This window comes from Leiobunum rupestre, chromosome 2 (assembly GCF_980474605.1).
Source record: "Leiobunum rupestre chromosome 2, qqLeiRupe1.1.hap1, whole genome shotgun sequence".
Lineage (NCBI taxonomy): Eukaryota > Metazoa > Arthropoda > Arachnida > Opiliones > Sclerosomatidae > Leiobunum > Leiobunum rupestre.
The window spans coordinates 22337609-22359121 of record NC_143385.1 but is presented as its reverse complement, the minus strand read 5'-3'; the positions used below and the strand labels follow the sequence as shown (position 1 = coordinate 22359121).

General features: G+C 33.2%; 1 protein-coding gene and 1 long non-coding RNA gene across 2 annotated transcripts; both read right to left on the bottom strand.

Annotated features, from left to right (window-relative positions):
- Nucleotides 1-10215: 10215 nt before the first annotated feature.
- LOC149956334 (uncharacterized) lies at nucleotides 10216-12831 on the bottom strand. Its single transcript, XR_016478188.1, has 3 exons — nucleotides 12749-12831; nucleotides 12026-12053; nucleotides 10216-10320 (listed from the first exon to the last, which is right to left on the bottom strand). It is a non-coding gene; the product is annotated as an uncharacterized LOC149956334 (long non-coding RNA).
- Nucleotides 12832-13756: 925 nt separating this feature from the next.
- LOC149956333 (uncharacterized) lies at nucleotides 13757-21303 on the bottom strand. The gene is made up of 3 exons (XM_090166862.1): nucleotides 21177-21303; nucleotides 19253-19314; nucleotides 13757-13897 (listed from the first exon to the last, which is right to left on the bottom strand). The coding sequence occupies exons 1-3, from the start codon at nucleotides 21301-21303 to the stop codon at nucleotides 13757-13759; spliced, it is 330 nt and encodes a 109-aa protein (XP_090022988.1).
- Between the last annotated feature and the right edge of the window lie 210 nt (nucleotides 21304-21513).

Below are 21513 nucleotides of genomic sequence, written 5' to 3'. Positions count from 1 at the left end.
ACCCGATAAAAATCAATGCAAATAAAAATTGTAGACATGAGCTATCCCCCCCATTATCAACAAACCAGAAAAATAACCAATTGAAAATTATATAATAATAACCCAACTAAGTAACCAGTTAATTAAAATACTTCGGAATCAAGAAAAATTCAATCTAAATACGCACAGTAATAAACATTGTAGTAACAGAAATATGGAATATAAAATATATAACAATAACCCAATCAAACAACAAGGTAATTGAAATACTTCAAATCAAGAAAATGTCAATCCATTTACTCTTGGTAATGAAAAGTGTAATAGAAAAAACCAAAAGCACCTTACCTAAACAACAACGTATATCTCAAAATATAAAACCACCGTAACCACATTAATGAAAATTTATCACGCCTTTAAAGCCAATAAGAAAACATGTAAAATAAATTACGAAGTTACGAGTAAAGTATGCAAAACGAAAAAAGCGCGTAGTACACCACTTGAAATTCTATTTATAAATGACCCTTAACGTTCAAAAGTACCGATAGACAAAAAATAACTAAGTTCTACCCTTTAACCCTCTTATATCTGCTGACTGTCCTAAAACAAGATTTGACCTTTAAAATTCAATGCGTAAAAAAATTTAGGAATTAAAAAACTATTAATGAACAGTAACATGTATTGGTGGTCTTGTGGTAGAACACTCGCCTGTCATGCAGGAGGGCCCGGGTTCGAAAACCGCCCAAAACGATCGCAAAATTATGCTATGAACATTTGGTGGAAACCCTACCATTAGGACGTTGAGAAGTTCACAGTAACCCTCAACACTCGGGCCGTCCCAAATGTCGAAGATTTTTTACGTACAATCACAATTCGCAAAAGAAAATTATAATGCACCTAATGGCAAAAAGAGGGTGCTTTAGGAAAAAACCTTTCCCCAATTTCTAAGAATCTGCTTACTCAGAAATTACACTTCATTCTGAAAATGTGAACCCGTTCCCAGCCCAGACAGACACACCCACAGACACCCTCACACACCCACACCCACCCACAGACACGGTGATTGTAACACCCCTCCTAGGTGACTATGTCCCCTACGAGAGGTAATAAAAAGAGAAACACCAATTAATTAGTATTCTGGTTTATGAGTGAAATCAATTGTTACCTATCCGATGGGACGAAGTCCCCTAGGAGGGGTTATATAATCACCGTGTCTGTCTGTCTGTCTGTCCGGCAAAAGCGTTCGCATTTTCCGTGCAAAGGTTAATCATTGTGTACGCAGTTTCTCGAAATCTCTGCGTTCGCAGTTACTAGGACTGTTGAAGGGTTGGCAAAACCACCGTGCGACGTTGAGCGTTAACGGAATAATTGGCGGTTGGGTTTGGTTTGGATGTTTTTTTTTCGTTAACGCTCACCGTCGCAAGAGTTTTAACTCAGTTGGATTGGATATTTCGTTAATGAATAGTTTATGTGTAGGGTGTTATGATGGTTGTGGGTGTTGAGTTTGTTGTGTTTGTACGGGGGTTTTCTCTTCAACTTCTTCTTTTTGGACGGACCGTGTGCTTAGTGTTATGGCAACCTCTCAACGTCCAATGGCAGGGTTTCCATTTAATTGTTCACGGTATTCGTCTTAGTATCAATTTGTGATTTCTTGGAACAGGCCGGAAATCGAACCCGGGTCTGCTGTGTTAATTAGATTTACACTAACCACTGAGCCACCGACGCTTGTCCTTAACGACGTTATAACGTTTGGTACTGTAATTTATTCTATATAATTGTAAATATTTATAAATTATATAAATCTTATATTTAATTAAATATTTATAAATTATATAAATCTTATATTTAATTAAATATTTATAAATTATATTTATCTTATTTTAAATTAAATATTAATAAATTATATTAATCTTATATTTAATTAAATATTTATAAATTTTATTTAGCTTATATTCTATTAAATATTTATAAATTATATTAATCATATATTTAATTAAATATTTATAAATTATATTTATCTTATATTTAATTAAATATTTATAAATTATATTTATCTTATATTGAATTAAATATTTATAAATTATATTTATCTTATATTGAATTAAATATTTATAAATTTTATTTATCTTATATTTAATTAAATATTTATAAATTTTATTTATCTTATATTTAATTAAATATTTATAAATTAAATTTATCTTATATTTAATTAAATATTTATAAATTATATTTATCTTATATTTAATTAAATATTTATAAATTATATTTATCTTATATTTAATTAAATATTTATAAATTAAATTTATCTTATATTTAATTAAATATTTATAAATTATATTTATCTTATATTTAATTAAATATTTATAAATTATATTTATCTTATATTTAATTAAATATTTATAAATTATATTTATCTTATATTTAATTAAATATTTATAAATTATATTTATCTTATATTTAATTAAATATTTATAAATTATATTTATCTTATATTTAATTAAATATTTATAAATTATATTTATCTTATATTTAATTAAATATTTAAGTATGTTAATGTACTTAACATTGTTACCATGCAGATAGCTCACCGCCAAGCCATTGACTTCCGTACGGAAAATATTAAAGTAAAGGAACCATTATGATTAGGTGGGTATTTTTAATAAACGGATGAATACAATATCTGTTGATATTGTTTTTTGAACTCTGGTTTTTTAATTTTTGTCAACTTTTTCGTATGGAAATTTATAGGTCAAATCTTGTTTTAGCGCAGTCATCAGATAAGATGGTTAAAGGGGAGAACCCGTTAGTTTTTTGTAATTTATTTCGTTTTTTCAGTATTTTTTTAATCTATTGTGTTTTTAGCGTATTAGTTTTCAAGGGTAATAGTTCATTTATGAAGAAAATATCGAGTTGTTTACATCGTGCTCTTGGTCTGGGTTTTTAACTGGGTCGTCATTACTTCGTAATTTATTTTAAACGTTTTCTTGACCGATGAAGATGTTTAATGCAGTTCATCAATTCGTTTCGTTTGTTTTATATATAAGAAGCCCTTACTATTCCGTCTACGGTCATTTATTGATATACGAGCTTTCGTTAAGTCAAGTGGCTTTCTGTGCTTTGTGAATGGTAAGTTTTTCGCTTCTTGTTAATTCATTTTTTATTGTTGTGGATATTTCGACATCTACGATTCCTAATGCAGTCATTGATTTTCTGGGTGTGCGGGTCATAATATGATATTGGAAATTGGATGGTATTGGTCTTTTTCAGGCGGTATGTGTCACATTGCCATCAGGAAGTCTGCGAGTCATCCACTACCAGATGTCGAATAAAGCTATTGTCATGAAGGGCAAGTGTTGAAATAAAATGAGCTTTAAAGATGCGGCAAGTATGTCGTAAGCGAGAAAAATACAAATACCCTCTGTAGATATTTATTTCATTAAAATTTGCTTCGTATTATATTTAACTGATAATTTTGTTCTGCAAATAGGTTTAAATTCTATTGTGCATTGTTTTAGTACGTCTTACTCGCTGTTGTAACTACTTAATTTATATTATTCTGAATAAATTAAACTCGGTTGTTTCGTCTCAATTATTTTAATTAAAATTAAAATTTTAAACAGACGGGATTAAACTGGGATTGCGTTTTTAGTTAGTAACTCTGTATTGCGGAGATATCTTTAAGGGTCATCTCGAGAGATTACTACCACTAGGGACAATTCTTCCGAGGAGAGGTATATTTTGGCTTGCCAACTTGTAATGGTTAATGCTTTATAATAAATATATATAAAGAAACGTTTTTCTTGACTTAACGAATAGAAAAAAAAGAACTTTTAAACCTTTACCGCTTTTCATTCTATAAAAATTATTTAAGGTTTTGCGTATTATTTAACCATAAATTAATAAAGTTGTAGGGCGAAACTCAAAATCAGTCTTCATCACAACACGAATAAAATGTTTAACTACTTAACAAAGAATTTATTTCTTAAATCAGTTTAGTGTTCATCGAGAAATTGAGTTACATTTAAAGTTCAGTGAAATCGACTGCAAGGAAGTTATGCTCGGTTCGCTTCAATTAAAAAAATTGTGACTAATAAATTAAATAATTTTTAACGGATTTCATCAAAAATGTATTAATTTAAACCTAAGGAGAGTACTTTGTTAAGACAATTTTTAGTGTAGCTGCAAATGTTCAGCATGCTTCAAAAGTCAACTCATATACTCTAAAAATATCCAGCCCAGTATTTCATTGATTCCATAAAATTTATTCCATGCCTGTGACGTGCTCCTTTCTTGCTCTTCTTTCTACCACGATGGCCGCGGATCGTTATAATATATAGAACTATCCTTCATTATTATAAAAAATGTTTAGTGGTCTATTTTACTTATGAAGTTTCAAATACAAATTTGTCTATTGAATCAGTTTACTAATAGAATATATTATTAATAAATCTAGACCATATATGTAATAATTAAATTTACGAAACCAAATAAAGTTTGTATTAACAAGGTTTTTTATTTTATCTTTTTAGGTTAAGTTGAAAATATATCTCTTTTATAATGTAATAATTAAAAATTGGGTTGTAGATATTAATAAAAGGAATGTTTTTTTTGTCAATTTCTATATATAAAAAATATTTACACAAAACGAATTGTAATAATACAAGTTGGTGCAGCTCCTTATAATTACACCTTAATTGATTTGCGGTTTTGGTGTATAGCCAGGTATTTAGCCCATGTGCGGTGATTTGTGCAGTACGTGAATCGTTCAATTGGTTCTGTATTAAATGATCATACTCTGGAATTGCTAATCGGGTTGGTTTTACACCATAAATAAACCGTAGTTCCTAGAAAGCCAAGTAATTATATAATTCCGCCCCTTTCCGTAAAATTCGTTGTCGCAAAGGGATGCCCCAGAACTCACCTCTTTTCGGGGTTTTCTCACTTTTCCTCGTGCACGATACCCTAACTACCTTTACTACTGTCTCATACGAGCAGTAACTTATGGAAAAGTCTGACCGAAGCAACACTAACGAAGTCTAGCTCTTGCTACAACGACTGTATGGTCGATTATAGAGTCAGCTCAAGCAATCGGTCGTAGACTTCGGGAAGCTACTAGTGAGCCTCGTAGGCTTTAATTTTTAGACGTTGAGCGTAGCAATGCAGCTTAATTATCAGCTAGGCTAATACCTAAAGGAAAACCCTAGGCGTAAGTCGTCAAGTGACTTTTAAAGCTATTAAATCAGATGACTGGATCAAAATGCGTAGGAGGGTGTTGGCTTGACCATCATGCTATGTGAGCTAGCAGCTCTCTGAACTAACTGTAACCTCAACCAAGTTTATGAAATGGGAAACCGATGAGCTCGTACGAAAAACCCCTTTACCAGCTTAGGTATTGAATACTTTCCATCGCGGTGTTCTTTTGAGGTATTTTTGTATTTTTTGCCCTAATTAGCATTTCTTTCGTAATTTTTAAATATTAAGCATAATAAAGATGAATATGATTCTAGTAAAAGTTGTTTTAGGGTAAAATACATTATAAAAGTTAAAATCAAAAAGAGTCTTGAATACGGCTTAAAAATAGAGGTTAAGTAACTCTTAATGACGAAAAAATAATATCCTTTATAAATGTTTAGAAAGATTAGTTTATGGGTAGAACTCGTCGGGTAATAAAATAAATATCTGGTTCTTGTTGTTACCAATTTCGACCAAACTAATGGCCCGTTCCAGAGACATTTTCAAAAGTCTCGATAAAAAACGAAACTCAAAATTTAACGAGACCCAAACTAAAGTTAGGAAAACGCGTTTCACAGAGATTTTAACGAGACTTCAAAAATTCGCTCTCTCGTATTTTTGGGCAATAATTAATAAACTCCGCCATCATCTGAGCCAATAGAAGCGCCGGAAAATATCGGTGGGAAGCGGGCCACTTCAATCGCTCAGTTGGGCTTTAGCGTTGTCGGTTATTTCTTTCTTCTAAACAGAGGCAATATTCCACTTTCAAGTTCACAATCTCGGCAAGCTATCAGTTATTGTATGATATATATTAAATTTTATTTACATATTTTTAATTTTGGTTGATATTTACAACACGAAATTGTTTTTAAAATGGGGAAATTGAAGAAGCAGAGCCAAGGTTGAAGAATGGGAAAAGGAAGCAATTGGTGCTGGGCTTGAAGCTAGAATGGGTTTGGTCAAGAGTTATGGGAATAGTGAAAGCTTTTATAAACGAATAATAAATAACCCTTAAACATAATTACATTTAGCAGTATGTCTTCTCCTTTAAAATAAATGTTATGAATATTATAAATTACCCTTTCTCTAGCTTTCACATGTAAAAAAATGATTTTAAAATTTCTATGAGCTAGTATATTGGAATATTGACAAATGTCCATAGTAACAATCCTGGCAAAATATATTAGATTCGGACAACTCCTTGATCGCCCTTCACCTAATTTGATTTTTATGCGCTAATAGCAAAATTCAATTAAGAGTAAAAAATACTAAACTTTCGTTGTCATCTTTAACAATCAAATTTACAATCAACATAATGAATTATTGAATATTTAATAGTGAATACACGAATAAACCGATCGTAAGCTGTTTAAATATAGTTTTTTTGGTATATTAGAGAAAAAACACGTAATTCAGTACCAATTCCGTCATACCTCGACAATGGTTCGTCCTATGGACATGTCGATGGTCGCATTCGACTCAGCGTGATATTTACAATCGGGAACAACACCAAACACGTTCCAATTCATTGAACACAAATTTCGGGGGCAACTGCCCCCTTTTGCCCCCTTGCCCCTCAGAAACTATGTTGTTCACTCCGCATGGCTGCGGACTCATCGGATCCTCAAAGAAGACACAAAAATAAAATTTTTAGGCCACATTCCAATAAATCAACAAGCGATATTTCATCTGAGAAAAACTTAATAATTATTGGTATTTACAGCGCGACCGGTAATTAAAAATACACCAGCAGCGCAGTTGAATGGTAAACAAAGTTATGTTAAAAATAATCTGCCAAAAGAAAACCTCTTTCAAGGTAAAAAGGCTTAATATAGAATATTTAAGTCGTGAGCAGCCGCGGAATTGAAAGACCTGTGCAAATGGAAACCGCACCATTGAGAAACCGCGCAAATGATAAAACGCGCAAATAAAAACTATCTGCGCAAGTTGAAAAATTTCCCGATAAGGAATGGTTAAAGGATGAGTGTGGGGGGCGGTGTGGTAAGCACTTTCACCTCGCAGCTAGAGGAGCTTGTGGCACTGACTATAAACACGAAACAACTCCTTCTACGTTGAGTTATCTCCCCACTGGTTAAAAGCGTTTCCTATTTCCATACTTTAATTGTTAGTGTAGGGAGCCATTGTCTCGCGTGGCATGTAGGGCCAGTAACCACCGTCTCACGCATTTTAACACGAGAACCGAAATAAATGCTTTTAAAGGTCGTTCGATAATTTGGGGTTAAGGGTGGGTCTGAATGCAGCTGATTATTTATTAATTATAATACCCATTTTATTGCTGACTTTTGACCTAAAACCATTATTTTGAAGAAAACTTAACTAGCTCATTTCTTTTTCTCACCATCGAATTTTCTTAACGATGTATTAGAAGGAACGGACCTGTTCTGTGGCTACCGAGATCTCCAGAACTGACACCTCTAATTTTTATCTTGGGGTTTCGTCAAAGAACAAGTGTATTGAACTCTTCTTCTGGTAGCTCTGGATATGTTGCAAAGCGCGTTTCATAATATGCTTCATAGTGTTGAGATCGGTACTGCGACAGAGTTAGCAATAATTAAACCCTACTTGTAATAACTAATGGCCCTGCGAATGTTTAACTTACTATTTGACATTGGATTTTTCTCCAAAATTGCTATTCGATTCGTAATTTAAAAACTGCAACGAAGATTCAAAATATTTGTGGTTCAGTTTCGAATATCAAATCAAACCTTCCAGTTTCGAATATCAAATCAAACCTTCCAACTTCGAAAATCCTTAACCAAATACCAAATCGACCTTCTTTCGGAAATGCGTTCAAAGGGTATACTCGATTATCAAGCTCAAACAATAAACAATCAAATCGAAGCGAATCGGTGTTTAAATTAACTCAAACGGTTGATTATTAGCGACTGAATGCTATCGTTACGCCTTCTGTTGGCTTCCATCGAAACCTAGATATTTAGCATATTAGCAGATGCTTTAAGCGTTTGGCAACCTTTATCGTAAGGATCTTTTATGACATGCAAATGTGTGAATTATTTAAAAAAATGTATATAACCCTTGAATTTAAACACCGCGATAGACAAAATTTTAACGGTAATTGGTTCCGAAATTGGCGCGCTGAAGTATAAGCGCCTATGTGTGAGAGGAATAGGTACCACGGGAAAATTGAGTGAAACGGGGAAAAGGCGTTTTCAGACTACTGCAATTGAAAAGCGCAAGTCACTCATAATCTTTTGACATGGTCAAAGTATTGTTAGTGATACAATGCAACACTAGACTAATGTTCAGACAAATTTGTTGTTGTTGAGCCCTTACAATACTCGTGCGTGGGTTTTATTGTATACACTCGGGCCTGATATGCGTATTAAGTATTTTGTCTCAAAATAAAATTGCCTCATCGACTGTAAACAAAATTCTGGAGAACTGGAAGTTATTATTTACCCAGTTATCCAACCACAAATAAAATAAATTCGCCGAGTTGTATGAAAGTGTAACTTTCAGATATGTCCCGCACTCTGATTTTCATATCCTCTTTCTTCATAAGAGATCACTTAAATCATCATACTTTTCATTAATTAAATAAAAATTATAACGTTTGAGAAAAGATAACTCTAGTTTTAAAAGCTACATAAAAACGCCTGATGAAATTGATAAAAATGTAATTTTTTGGATAGTGCTAATTTGAGATTTTAACGCGTTTTTTTAAATTATAACAGCAGCTTTTGTTATTTGTTAATAACTTGATCGTGTGACCAAGTTTTTATATAATCTACAATTAAATACTAATTTGTTTAATTTATCTTTATCGGGTGACATGTCTGGTTCATTCGTTTTATATTTGGAAAATTCGTTAATGGAACGCTCTGCCTGTTCTTGTCTATAAATGTCAGCAACTGACAATAGTAGAATATATTGGAAATTACGATAATTAAATTTGATGGAAAAGTAAACAACAACCAATCCGATGATATTTCGTAGTTCAATTTAATGTAGAGCTCAGTCAAAAAGAATTGTTTTTAGAGTGGCACAAAACGTTTGACTGAGAAGAATATGTGACATCTGTTCCTTGTCCTTCTTGGTGGGGAACGTGGTCACTGATTTTTAAAAATTTTCCGGTTTCAGAACTGAAATCAGCGGCGGAATCGGGGAATCGATTCTATTGCTCCTCAGGTGACGAAGTTGACAACAAACTGATTTAATTTTAACATTTTTATTTTTATAAAAAATAAAATAAAATGAATCATTGACTCGAGGGGCTAACCAATCTAAGAAAGTCTGTACATCGATTACGCCGGATTACGCTTAGATTAGCCCTGCCAAAGGCAGGGACTTCAAAGATTACGCGTTATCCCATTAGTACAGTCAAAGGTACGGCTCTGTAAACCGATAAAGTGGAGTGATCAGCCCCTCGCATTTACTAAATACAAAGAAACTTCGGTTTCGTAGGTTTGAAAGAATGACGTTAAAGTATGAATTAATAAATAAATAAACTTTCAATAAGAAATGATTAATAACACAATTTTGATTTTTAATTTAATTATATGAAATCCAAATAGAAGTAAACATCTTTAATTACAAAAGGTCTTGCTTAAAAAAAATGCGAACAAATGTGGATAATATATGCAAAAAGTTTCTTGAAAGATCATCATTAAAATATAAATGTATGGTTAAACTCTGTACAAAGTGCTTAATTGTTTTAGAGCTCTACCGGCATATGTAAGTTACGATCTGATTGGGGATTAAATTTTCTAAATCATTTCGTAAAAAGACAGTTTTTAAGAAATAAAAAGTAAATTTATCAAAGCATATATTTCTAAATAAAATTGGAAAGCTCCCAAGCTAATATTAAAAACAAGAATTAAACTGCGGCATTGTTTAAAACCATGAACAATATTTTAAAAGTGAAGCGAGAGTGTTGGAACTGATTCGAGAATTACCTTTTAATTGATTTTAATTTAAAACAATCCAGTTTATTTTTTCAATAACATTTATAGTTAAGACCCCTTGTGCTATTAGTTTAACAAGATTTTCAACAATGTCGTTTATTCAATATTTAAAATAAATGAAACTAAAGACGGCGTGTGTGGATGTCTTCAACGTCATGCAGGTAACCTAGATATAGAGACAATGAAAACATTCACATTAGTATTATATTAACAAGGTTAGTTGATTTTGGAGAAGCGATTTCTACTTTAAGGACGTTAAATCTTCAGAAAAAGGCCAGTAAAATTAAAATTGTTCTGTCGGTTACAACTAAAGGACGACCGTCGCTGTTGAACTTGAGAACGCTGTTAAAAACCGCAGCAATTGACCATCTTTCTTAAGATTGGGCCTTCTAATGGCGTGTTTTGAGAATCTTGAGCGGAGAGCAGCTTATTAGTGATTGTATTTGATTAACATATATCTTTAAGGCCTTTTCGTGAAAATTTAAAAATGAGATTAAGTAAATTAAATTGTCCTTATTATTTTAAATCAATAGCTCTTCGGCTTCAAACATAAAAATAATGGAAAATGAAAATAGCTTATATTCTAAATTATGGTTATATCTGGTTAGATAAAGTCGTGCTACTTTAGTTAAGAATAAAGCTGCGCTTACTTAAAGGTAACTGTAGTACCGAGTTGTTCTTACAAAAGCTTTGATAATTTTTGAGTTATTAATATTGGAACCGTGCGCAACGTTTTGTAAAACGTTCTATGAAATTATTGGTTCGTCTCAAATTTTATTTGGAGCTCAAGGCTTTGGAATTGATAAATATTCTGAAAATTCATTGGAATATGCTCTTGTGGCTTCTCAAATAAGTGAAGTACTTAGTTTCAAAGAACAGGAAATTAATTCAATAATAGATTTGCATATTGAAGGATCCTACGCATAGTGCCATATCTCCTATAAGGATAACCATTTAGCTAGCTAACTATGACTGGTTTTACAAGGAAGTATTTTATAAGTGTTTTAAAGCCCGCATTTGCATCCGCAAATGTAGGCTTTGTCCCTAACAGTCTTTCCCTTTACTTCAGAGAGTTATCTCGTTGTTTTGGGCCAACGCTGCTCGGGATGGTAGGGATGACTCATCCTCGCTCACGTCGTCCACCTTTGGAATTCTCCGAAAGTGGCGACCTCTGACCCGAAGGGTTAAGAGCGGGGTAAAGTTACCGGTGACGCTTACTATTGCACCACAGTGAATCCGCAAAGATTTCTTGGCGGGCTTTCTTCTCCAGCGAATTAGGTTGGAGACCGGTAGCGTCATCCGAGGGCCCGCTATATAAGGGACGTCGGGACAGAGGACTAACTTTCTTGGTTACGGACTCCGACCTAACCAGTCATATCTTTTATATTCTCTCTTCTAGAGAAAGTTTAGTTGCTATACCGTGTAATATTTGGTAAATATATATAAATATATTATTAATAAAGGGTATTTAACAGTTTGACCTCGTACAAGGTTTAAACATAAGCCGACAATTTCTAGGCTTCACAGTGTTAGGAACATAACGTTCGTATATGTTCAAACGAATTACAAATTATAAGTTTAATATGCAACTGCTTCCTCCTATATTATTAATAATATTACTAATATTGAAAGTTTCCGAAATTTACCAGAATTTCTGCGCAGTTCTGATGAGCCCCAGTTTTTGAAGAGAATGCGAGTGAATTGAAACTTACCATTCATAAAAAAAAAACAAAACTTTATGGGGGCAATTTTTTATAAATTGAATTTATCTAGAATTGTTTTGTTTGAAGTTTTATAACTTAGCTAAAATTTAATTGTTGGTTTTTTATTTAAACGCTAACAGTGCTAATTAAATCAATGATTTCATTTACCTGACTTCTTCAACTGCTCCAGGCAATCCTTAATAAAAATAAATTAAAAATACAATTATTTTAAAATGAACGCCACAAGATTAACTTGAATTTATAAAGATAGATAAATTTCGACACCTTTGGGCTCTTTTGGGCAAATGGGCAGAACGATAATATTATGAGAAACACCGTGACAGACAAACATAAAACGATTAAAATTAAATAGTTGATAATAATAAAATAAATTTTGAAACTCAAAAAACGTTATTGAAAAATAGAAAAAAAATTAATTTAAATTTCTTTTTCAGTTCAAAGTCTAATGTCTTAAAACATAGAAGACCCAAAATATAACTGACATCCGTTCTGATTGCCACCAAAGCCATATCATATCAACTAAGTTTGCTAATTTTATTATGCTTTTTTTATTTTTCCAGAAAATACTTAAGGCGTATCGATTTTGATCAAAGTTTGATTTACTCGCTCGGTAATTGGTAAAAGTTATTTTAAATTATTTTGTATATTTCAAAATAATCAAATCTATAACTGTAGAATTTCTCAATTGTAAGTTATTAGTAAATTTTTTCACTTGAAAATTATTCCAACTGCCTTGAACTTGAGGGATTAATGTCGCACAGTATTAAACTTTTATTCTTCGTTCACTGTTTAAAAATTAATTTTCTAGATTTTCGTCCAAGGTATAAGGGAACAAACTCAACCAATTATATTTTGACAAATGAACCTTACCTCTGCTGCTGAGCGAATGATTTTCAATTCCTCTGGAAAGTTTTCAAATTCAGATTTATATTTGCTTAGCTCACATTCGAGGAGTTTTTTCTGTGAAGAGTTTGAAAAATGAAGGTTTTTATGGTTCGCTTGTAAAAACAATAATGTGTTTTTTTTAACGGAGAATATTTAGCGTGCGCTCTTCAACCAAGTGATTGACGACGCCTCTCTGCTTCTAATATTTCCCCAATTTTGCGGTTTATGGTCGGTGGCTTATATTTTTTGCTGACTTTATAAACATTTGTATTGGAATTTATCTTGCATTATCAAAAGTAATGCGGAAGAATCAGCCATTGTAGAATCAAACTGAGCCATTATCACGCCTCAGTCACTAGACGAAATATGACAAAACCAACACTAAACGTTTTACAGTTAAATCCCGAGTAAACTAGTCAGGAATTCATACCTCTACTGGGAATGCTTATCGAATCAGATTTTCGTATCAATGTGGCTGACAGTTTTTTGACGACATTTTGTTAACTTAACAAACCACAACGCGAGAGGGGAGCGCGCGCCAAGGGGACGTTTTATCTCGTAGGCGGGGCCAAAGCCATCACAGTGGTCTAACCGTACGCGATAAGGCAGGATAAGCATTCCAAGTAATGGTATGGATTCCTGGTCTAATAAATTAATTTCTGAAGCTCAGCGAATTATCCGCATTTAATATATCCAATTTAATTTTAAGCCAGATTCAAGTTAAGCAAGAAACATAATAGAAATGAATCTCATAGAATTGCATGAGCGACTTTAATCCTCATGCTGCAGAAAGCCAAAGCTGATTTGTGGCCGTACTTTGGCTAATGCCGATGGCGATATTGATGTACAAAATGATTTAATTAAAATAATGATTTTTACTATGATCAAGTAGATTTCTACTTTTAAAATTCGAATTTCAGAAGCTCATCTCTTAACTAATTGAAGGAGATAGCCATTGATTGTTTTTAAACACTATTAAAAATTTAACTTTCTTTATTTAGCATTTGGGATTTCAGAGAGTTCTATCTTTAAAAACGATACCTTCTTATGTGGTTTGTTCAGGGCTTTGCACATTCCTTTATCATCCAATTGGTATCCAATTTTAATTTTGCAGCTTACTGGTATAAAACCTCCCTGCGTCAAAAGAGCACGTATTAAATCATGGTTAGGATAGTGTTATTTTAAAGAGCATAAACGTAACTGATAACCTATAAAAGTTACATTTTTAATTATACTGTCCAAATCTGTATTAATGAATTTGCCACTGCATTGCAACCTTTCTCTTCAATTGAATATTTATTACAAGAAAAAAATGTTTTTGAACCAAATATCGGATGAAAATTATTTTCGTTCACCGACAAGTTTTGGTTTTATTTGTAACAGATAATAAAATAAAAACATTCAGCTGAGCTTATACCCAAGATCTAAGTTGAGGTAAATTGCATAGGAGGGTGGTGGAAAGAACTTCATGCCACGCAGGCCAGTAGCTACCTACACTAACTATTATCGTTTACCGCAGTATGTTTTATGGAATGGGGAAAGCGAAGCCTCTACAAAAAATTTCTTAAGAAATCTTAAGAAAATCCAAGGAAGCTCGTAGTACGCTATGGAGTTTTGAACGTTTGGAAATACTACCTTAAGAACTCTTTGGGAAGTTAAAGGGAAGGTTTGTGAGAAATCGCTTTGGAATATATCGTGAAACTATTTTTTAAGATTTCTGAAACAAATTAAATGGAAATTTTGAGAGGCAACGTTTAGATAAATATAGGGAAAATCGGTCTGTGAACAGCGTATGAAAAAGGAAGGGAATTTAAGAAAAGCATTTGGTTTTACTGGCAAAATTAATCTGCACAACTCTTAGCATTAATTAAGTAAAGTTGTAAAAGAATTTAAGTTTGATTATATATCTATTTTCCGAAAGACAACGGCCCAATATTAAACTTTCTGAAGCCCAGTTCACACTATACAATTAATTGGGCCACTTAATTGAAACCAACTAATTGTAAGCAAGAAAATTGAATAGTGTGAACAGAAAAATTGTAAACATTGTTCCAACTTTTTCTGTTTACACTGTACAATTTTCTTGCTTGCAATTAGTTGCTTTCAATTAAGTGGCCCAATTAATTGCATAGTGTGAACTGGGCTTGAGACATAGGAAAAATGTCAAATCGAAATAGATGGTCAAATTTTTAACATTCCGCAAAACAAATCCAAATATATAATCAATTTGCAGTATCATTTATCTCTGTCTAAAATTCTTTGCGAAATATTTAAGGAAATGTGAAGGGAATTCTTTAGTAAACGTTTATGGAATGTTACGGAAATGTAATGGTTGTCTTTAGAATATACGTTTTAAAATAAAAATTCTTAAGGATTTCTGTAGAATGGATTTTAAACATTTCTAAAGAAACTCGTAAGACGTTCTCGGACGAGATGGTTTTTTCTATGGTTATTTACTTTGAAGCTTGCGCCCACCTAACTATGTTACAATAATGTTTTAATGCAAACATAATTCTTAAAAATGTAATACCGTGAGATATACGACCATCTTCTTTAGGAATTCAAAATAAAAAATAATCTTGCATGTGATATCACCATTTATTTGCGATTAGGAATAGTTTCATTAAAACAGCATGAGTTCCCGATGATTTTTGATTACAACCATTGAGTCATAGTGCGTCAAAAATGCAAACTATATTTTACATAAATGTTGAATCTACACAACGATAAGGTTTCGTGACTTATTTTTTCTCCCAAAATCTAGCGATGACTGCAAACTATATTTTACATAAATGTTGAATCTACACAACTATAAGGTTACGCAAGATGACATGCTATTATCAAATTATTACGGGAGTAATAGGTATTGGAATACTTGCCCCGAAGCATTTTATTGTAAACTTCTGGTATTAGGGAATGTTTTTATCAGTAACAATTACAACGTAAAGATAAATCAAATATGTCTTTCCATAGAATGTCATATCGTCTCAACTGTTCGCTCCAAAGGGTTGCTCACGCTTGATTCGAAATGGTCAATTTTTTTCTTTTATGTTTCAAGGGTCTAACACCAACGTCACAATTTTAAGAAGTGGTCTTATGTCCTCGTATTATATTTACTCTGACTTTTGACTTTAGAGTCAGTTTCACGGTTTGAAGTACTAGTTCCTAGACTTTTGTCCATGTCCACGTAGTCGATTTCTTGAGTAGATTTTCTCGAGGTAGATTTTTCTAAAATAGTTCATCTACTTGAAAAAAAGCCTCGTTTTCTCGTTGCAGTTTGTCTTGAATGTACAATGGAGCCAAATTAATCTGATAAACACCGACCGGTAGCTCTCTTAAATATTCTAACGGGGAAAATGGTTTACTTCGATATGTGCCCATCTACCATTTCGTCTGTGCAATTGCTCTACCTCGACATAAGCTTGTCCGCGCCAGTTCTACTTTAGCGCCTTCCATCTCTATTGTACCGTGATAACGATTCATAATGCCTCCAGCTATGCGGTAAAAATCTCCAAGATGAACTACGTGCGTTATTTGTATTGTGCCACCGAACAATTTAAACTTAGATTTGTAATGCCTACTTCTAGACTCAACGACCCATCTGCATTTTGAAACTTATCTGGATTCATTGGCTTCTTCCGTCAATAGTTGTCTTTCGTGTGGTCTTAATAGAGAAGGCATTTTATACGTATTTCCATCTCGTTCGAATAAAGAAAGAATATTCCTGTACCCTCTGTCGACGATAAAAATGTCATTGTCTTGAAACCAGTTTCTCATTTCGGCGGCGTCATTCTCAAACTACTAGCGTCGTTTTTTCTGGAGTCTGAACATCTAGAATGTCTCCATCCGTACCAACAATTAAAGCAGGCTTTAGTAGATGTCGGCGCTTGTGCACGCAATATGACTGGCGCAAAACTCTGAAATTGCTACTTTTGGGAATGTAGGTGTAAGTCCCATCAATACAAACAATCGCTTGGCGCATTTCTGGTTCCGGGTTGTATAATTCATTCGCAAAATCTCTTACGTGATTACGTATAAAAAAAGCCTCTCGTTATTGCGTGAAACCCAATGTTCGATGGTACGAAATTAATGATTTCTGAAACTTTGCGATGGTTAGACTAATATTTTGCCTACATGAATAGTTGAATAATACCGACAGAAATTCATCTGAAAGCCCTTGTCGTAATTTGCATAAAAATACCAAGAGATCTTTCTTTGAAACATATCTTTGAAACGCCCCTTCGATTACAGGATCGCAGTAAGTAGACAACTCCCTAAATTGTTCCTTAGTTATTGGCGAAATAGATTTGAACTCTTCATCGGAAAAGCTATCTTCGCCACGAAATCGCCAATCAGCACAATTTTTAGCTGTGACCCGAAGACACGAAAGAAATATCGACAGTTGATGCCCGTTGAAAAAATACGGTCTGCTTATGAACCTTATTCCTGGTGACAAATACTGGAAAATATGTCCTCTCGTCAAGATGTATTTGACAGCACCTTAGTAGTTCCGGAATATAAATGTCCCTCGCGAGATAAACTTGTACTCAACACTCATTTGATAGAACATGAACACCCTCAACGGCGTTACAAAACAAACAAGTTGAATTTTGTGTTTGCGTTAATACATTTAGCCTTAGGCAAAATGGGTCGTTCTCTAACACCCGAATTTCATTATTAATTGATCGCAGACAGTTTATGCATAATCTCGTAGCATTGGCAACTTCCATAGCAGGACGGCCAGCTGCTTCCCGCCGAGCAATAGCATTGTCACGTTTAAGTAAATGTTCTTCGGCATCTATACGAGCCATTTGTCCCGCATTATTTAGAATATTACATATATACGTAGCAGTTAAGTTGGTTTCTCTTAGCCATTTCAAGTGACGAATTAATAAGATTAAGTGATTAAACACTAAATATAAATTCAAAAGAAGAAATTATTAATCGTAAAATAACCAATTATTAAAAAATCTAAATCAAACGTTCCAGCCTTGCTTAGCCAAAAACCGATATGCAGTATTTTAGAAGTATTTTCTCCTAAATAGATAGTGGTTCTATACAAAATAAAATCAACAAAATGAGGTGTTATATACAAAACTTAAATGACAATAATATTCAACTAGCGCTGATTACATAAAACAGAAATACATGTACACGATTAATGATTAAAAAACTCTGACCACTAGTTACAAAGCAACACAGGGTAATATATTTTTAAGAATAACGTTTGCATTACAACATTATTGTAACGTTGTTAGGTGGTCACGAGGTTCAAAGTAAATAACCATTGAAAAAACCATCTCGTCGGAAATTGAACTTAAAACGCGCAGAAAAAAAACCATGCGGCCGACATAACTTCTTACGATAATATGTAAAAAAAACATTTAATTAAAGTGGTATTAATTAATTAAGACTATACTATACTCGCAACTACCACTTTAGGACCCGCTAGAGGATGAACGCTAGATTTTTGAAAATATTTTTCCATTGAAACAGCGAGATCTATCTACATGCCAATTTTCAGAAAAATTCACGGAGAGCACATTTCCTTATAAAACGTGCGGGGTCCGTTGGAATTGATGTTTGCTAAAATAAAATTGGCTTTACGTTTTGCTGGCAGAGCTTAGGCTTTACGTTTTGCTAGGGTAACATATATAACATATATAAATATTTTTGTATTTCTCTATTCGTGTCTTTAAAAACCAAATCGAAGACAAGTTTGAAATCTAATGCAGTTTGATACATATATTCATATTCTTTTCATTTATTGCTTTGTAAGTGAATTTTAGATATTCTTATTTAAAAATGTGACGAAAGACAGAAAAATTACTTTTCTATCGGATATTTGAAAAACACACCTTTTTACAAAGAAAATACTCCATCAAGGTCATTAAAACTAAACATATACCTACGTAAGCCCGTGACAGCTTGAAATGGGACCCGTTTTACGGCTTTTCAAAAAAATGAGTCATTAATCCGCGTTTTGATATTTTTATTTTTAACTAGCTTATTTCAAATATTTAAAATAAATATCATTATATAGCTTTAAAAACATCTTTTATATTTAACATTATTGGTAAAGCATTTCTCAAAAATTTAGAAATTGTTATAAATTTCGAATATTTGACTTTTGTGATAGTTGCCATTCAATATATTTCAATAGAAAGCAGCCTCTGGGTCTTACCAAAGAAGTATTTTAATAAATATTTAAAAGAAACCCTTTTACAATATTTAAAAGTTGTCTATTTATGATATCTCCGTAATGGGAATGAAAGCTGGGCCAGTTCAAGGTTATTTTATTTGCGAAGATCGGTAAGAGATTGTGACTTCTTATTTTGTTTTCGATTCTTCCGTTATTTGTCTCATTTGAATGGAACTAATCTCTTTCATAAGAGGCGCATCTACTACTTCTTTTTTAGATATAAATTTCCACCGATCACTTTTTAAAATATAAATCCGGTAACGTCTGTGTTAAGTACGCTTACTTACCTTGTTCGTGCCTCGTTTTGTTTCCATGCAAGATATTAAAAACAACCATACATCTTTCGCTTCTGAAAAAGAACGCCAGTAAAAATCTGAAGTACGAAATAAACCAGAGCAAAGCTGAGTCTAATCGTTTACGGTTTGAGAAAAGGTAGCTAACAAACCGATTTTATTTGGCGCTATCGCGTATTTCTTTTAGATTGTTCTAAAACAATACCATTGTTTGTCAATAAAAGCGCGTTTCTTAATATAATATTTATCCAGGAAAAACCGCATTTGATAGGCTTCGCTTTGAAGCATTATTTTCAAAAAGCGATATTTCTAGCACTCGATTGAAAAATCCTCATTCAGTGAATAAAAATTATTAGTCACTCGATCGGTTTCGTTTCAATGTTCGGGCGGCGATTACCAGACAAATTGATATTGACTTAAGGAACATATTGACCAATAAATTCAAGTTCACCAATTCATAGACCAAAAAGTTAAATCAAATGAAAAAAACGGAACGTAGTTTGAATTTTAAATATGGAAAAGTTAATAATATCTCAGTCAACCTGAACCCACGACGCACAGTCTGCAACGCGAATTAATATATACTAAGTTTTGTTTAATTTTGACTTCTGACACTTTACAAAGCGTGGGAGCTTAAGAAATATGACAATGAACAATTTTGGTCCTTTGACCAGGCTGAGCAACATATTTTAATTAGAAATAAATCAGTAGAAAGGTATTTCCAATGTACGTTTCAATAAAACATCTTTAAGGTAATCGCCCAGAAAGAATATTTTCGACAGCCAGGACACGCAAATTACTGATTATATAGTGCTTGTTGAAATAATGGAAACTTTTCACATGTATACGGTATGCAACAAGTGCTTCCTTTTAACCCGGTATCTTTTCTTTTGACATACTGAGGCTTAGAAAAAACACGACGTTCAGTAAATTGCAGGTCCTGGCTCTAGAAATATTACTTGACGATTTCCTTGAAAATGTTTTATTTAAGCCCCTATTGAAGAAGTTCAATTGCTTGGATTTGGTATAAAAAGTTGATTTGGAATTAATTTCACTTCCAAACAACTTCAGAACCACCACCTTTTGGAGAGATTGCATTTTAACTTTAAGAAGAAGATGCAGCTAACTTATACTTTACTTACTATGAAAAACAGATGTTGAAATTTACAGTAGAAATATTTTGACAATATTTTTACGCACGTTAATTAAAAACAAACCCCATTTTCATATCAATAAACACTGAAATCAATAACTCTACATGAAAACCAAAATGAAGTCAGAAAACAAAATTGTCAAATGCTGACCGTGACGGCGGATCTTTCGCCTATATACTGATTTAATTAAATTTGAGGTAAAGGTGAAAGATATCAAACCACTTGGTATTGGTAATTTCATTATTTTGCTACTTATTTACCAAAATTTCGGGCCTTCGACGAAGAATTGTACCCTTAAGACTGCTTTTTTACTGAAGATGGTGTAAAAGATACACCTTGGCAGACAATCTAAGAGTTTACGAAAAACATTTTTCCAATTGAATGAGACAAATTTTGAGCCGCGATCAGTGGCGGTCTAAGGGGGGGCGGGGGTAAGCGGGGGGCGGTCCGCCCGGGTACCAGGGCAGTAGGGGGGTGCCATCGGAGAAGCTCGAGGGGGGGGGGTGCATATCAGAACGATTAAACTTGAAGAAGACGGACCCGTGGAAACTTCTGCACGGTCCTGGGGGGTGTCACAAAACACTGCTGCCGCCCCGGGGACCCAGCCTTCTTACGCCGCCACTGGCCACGATGTTGTGTCTGTTTCGCTATTTAACGGTTTTATAAGTAGCATTGTAAACTGCCCCGGTGGTTACTTCACTCCAAAGAGATGGGCAGTATACTTCTGGTCATATTCGGAAAGTAATAGTTTAAAAGAATCTTACCGCAATATGCTTGCGATATGGCTTCCAGATCTTCGTCATATTCGTGTCCTTCTTCAACTGCTAAATACACTTGGACTAGAGACAGTAAAATCAACAGCAAAATACATTTGTAACGATATGGCGGCATTTTATTTTCTAAATGATTTTTACGAGCACGGAAGCGAAGTTATTATACATTCGAATGTAGTCTTACGAATATATCATTTGCTCACTTTAATTAATATGCTATTGTTATAGAACACAACAATTCTTCCAACATTTAAATCGTTAGAGCCGTAAAATATATTACTAACAGCTGTTTTTTTGTTATGAAAAAGAGGAACTAATTCACAAAGGA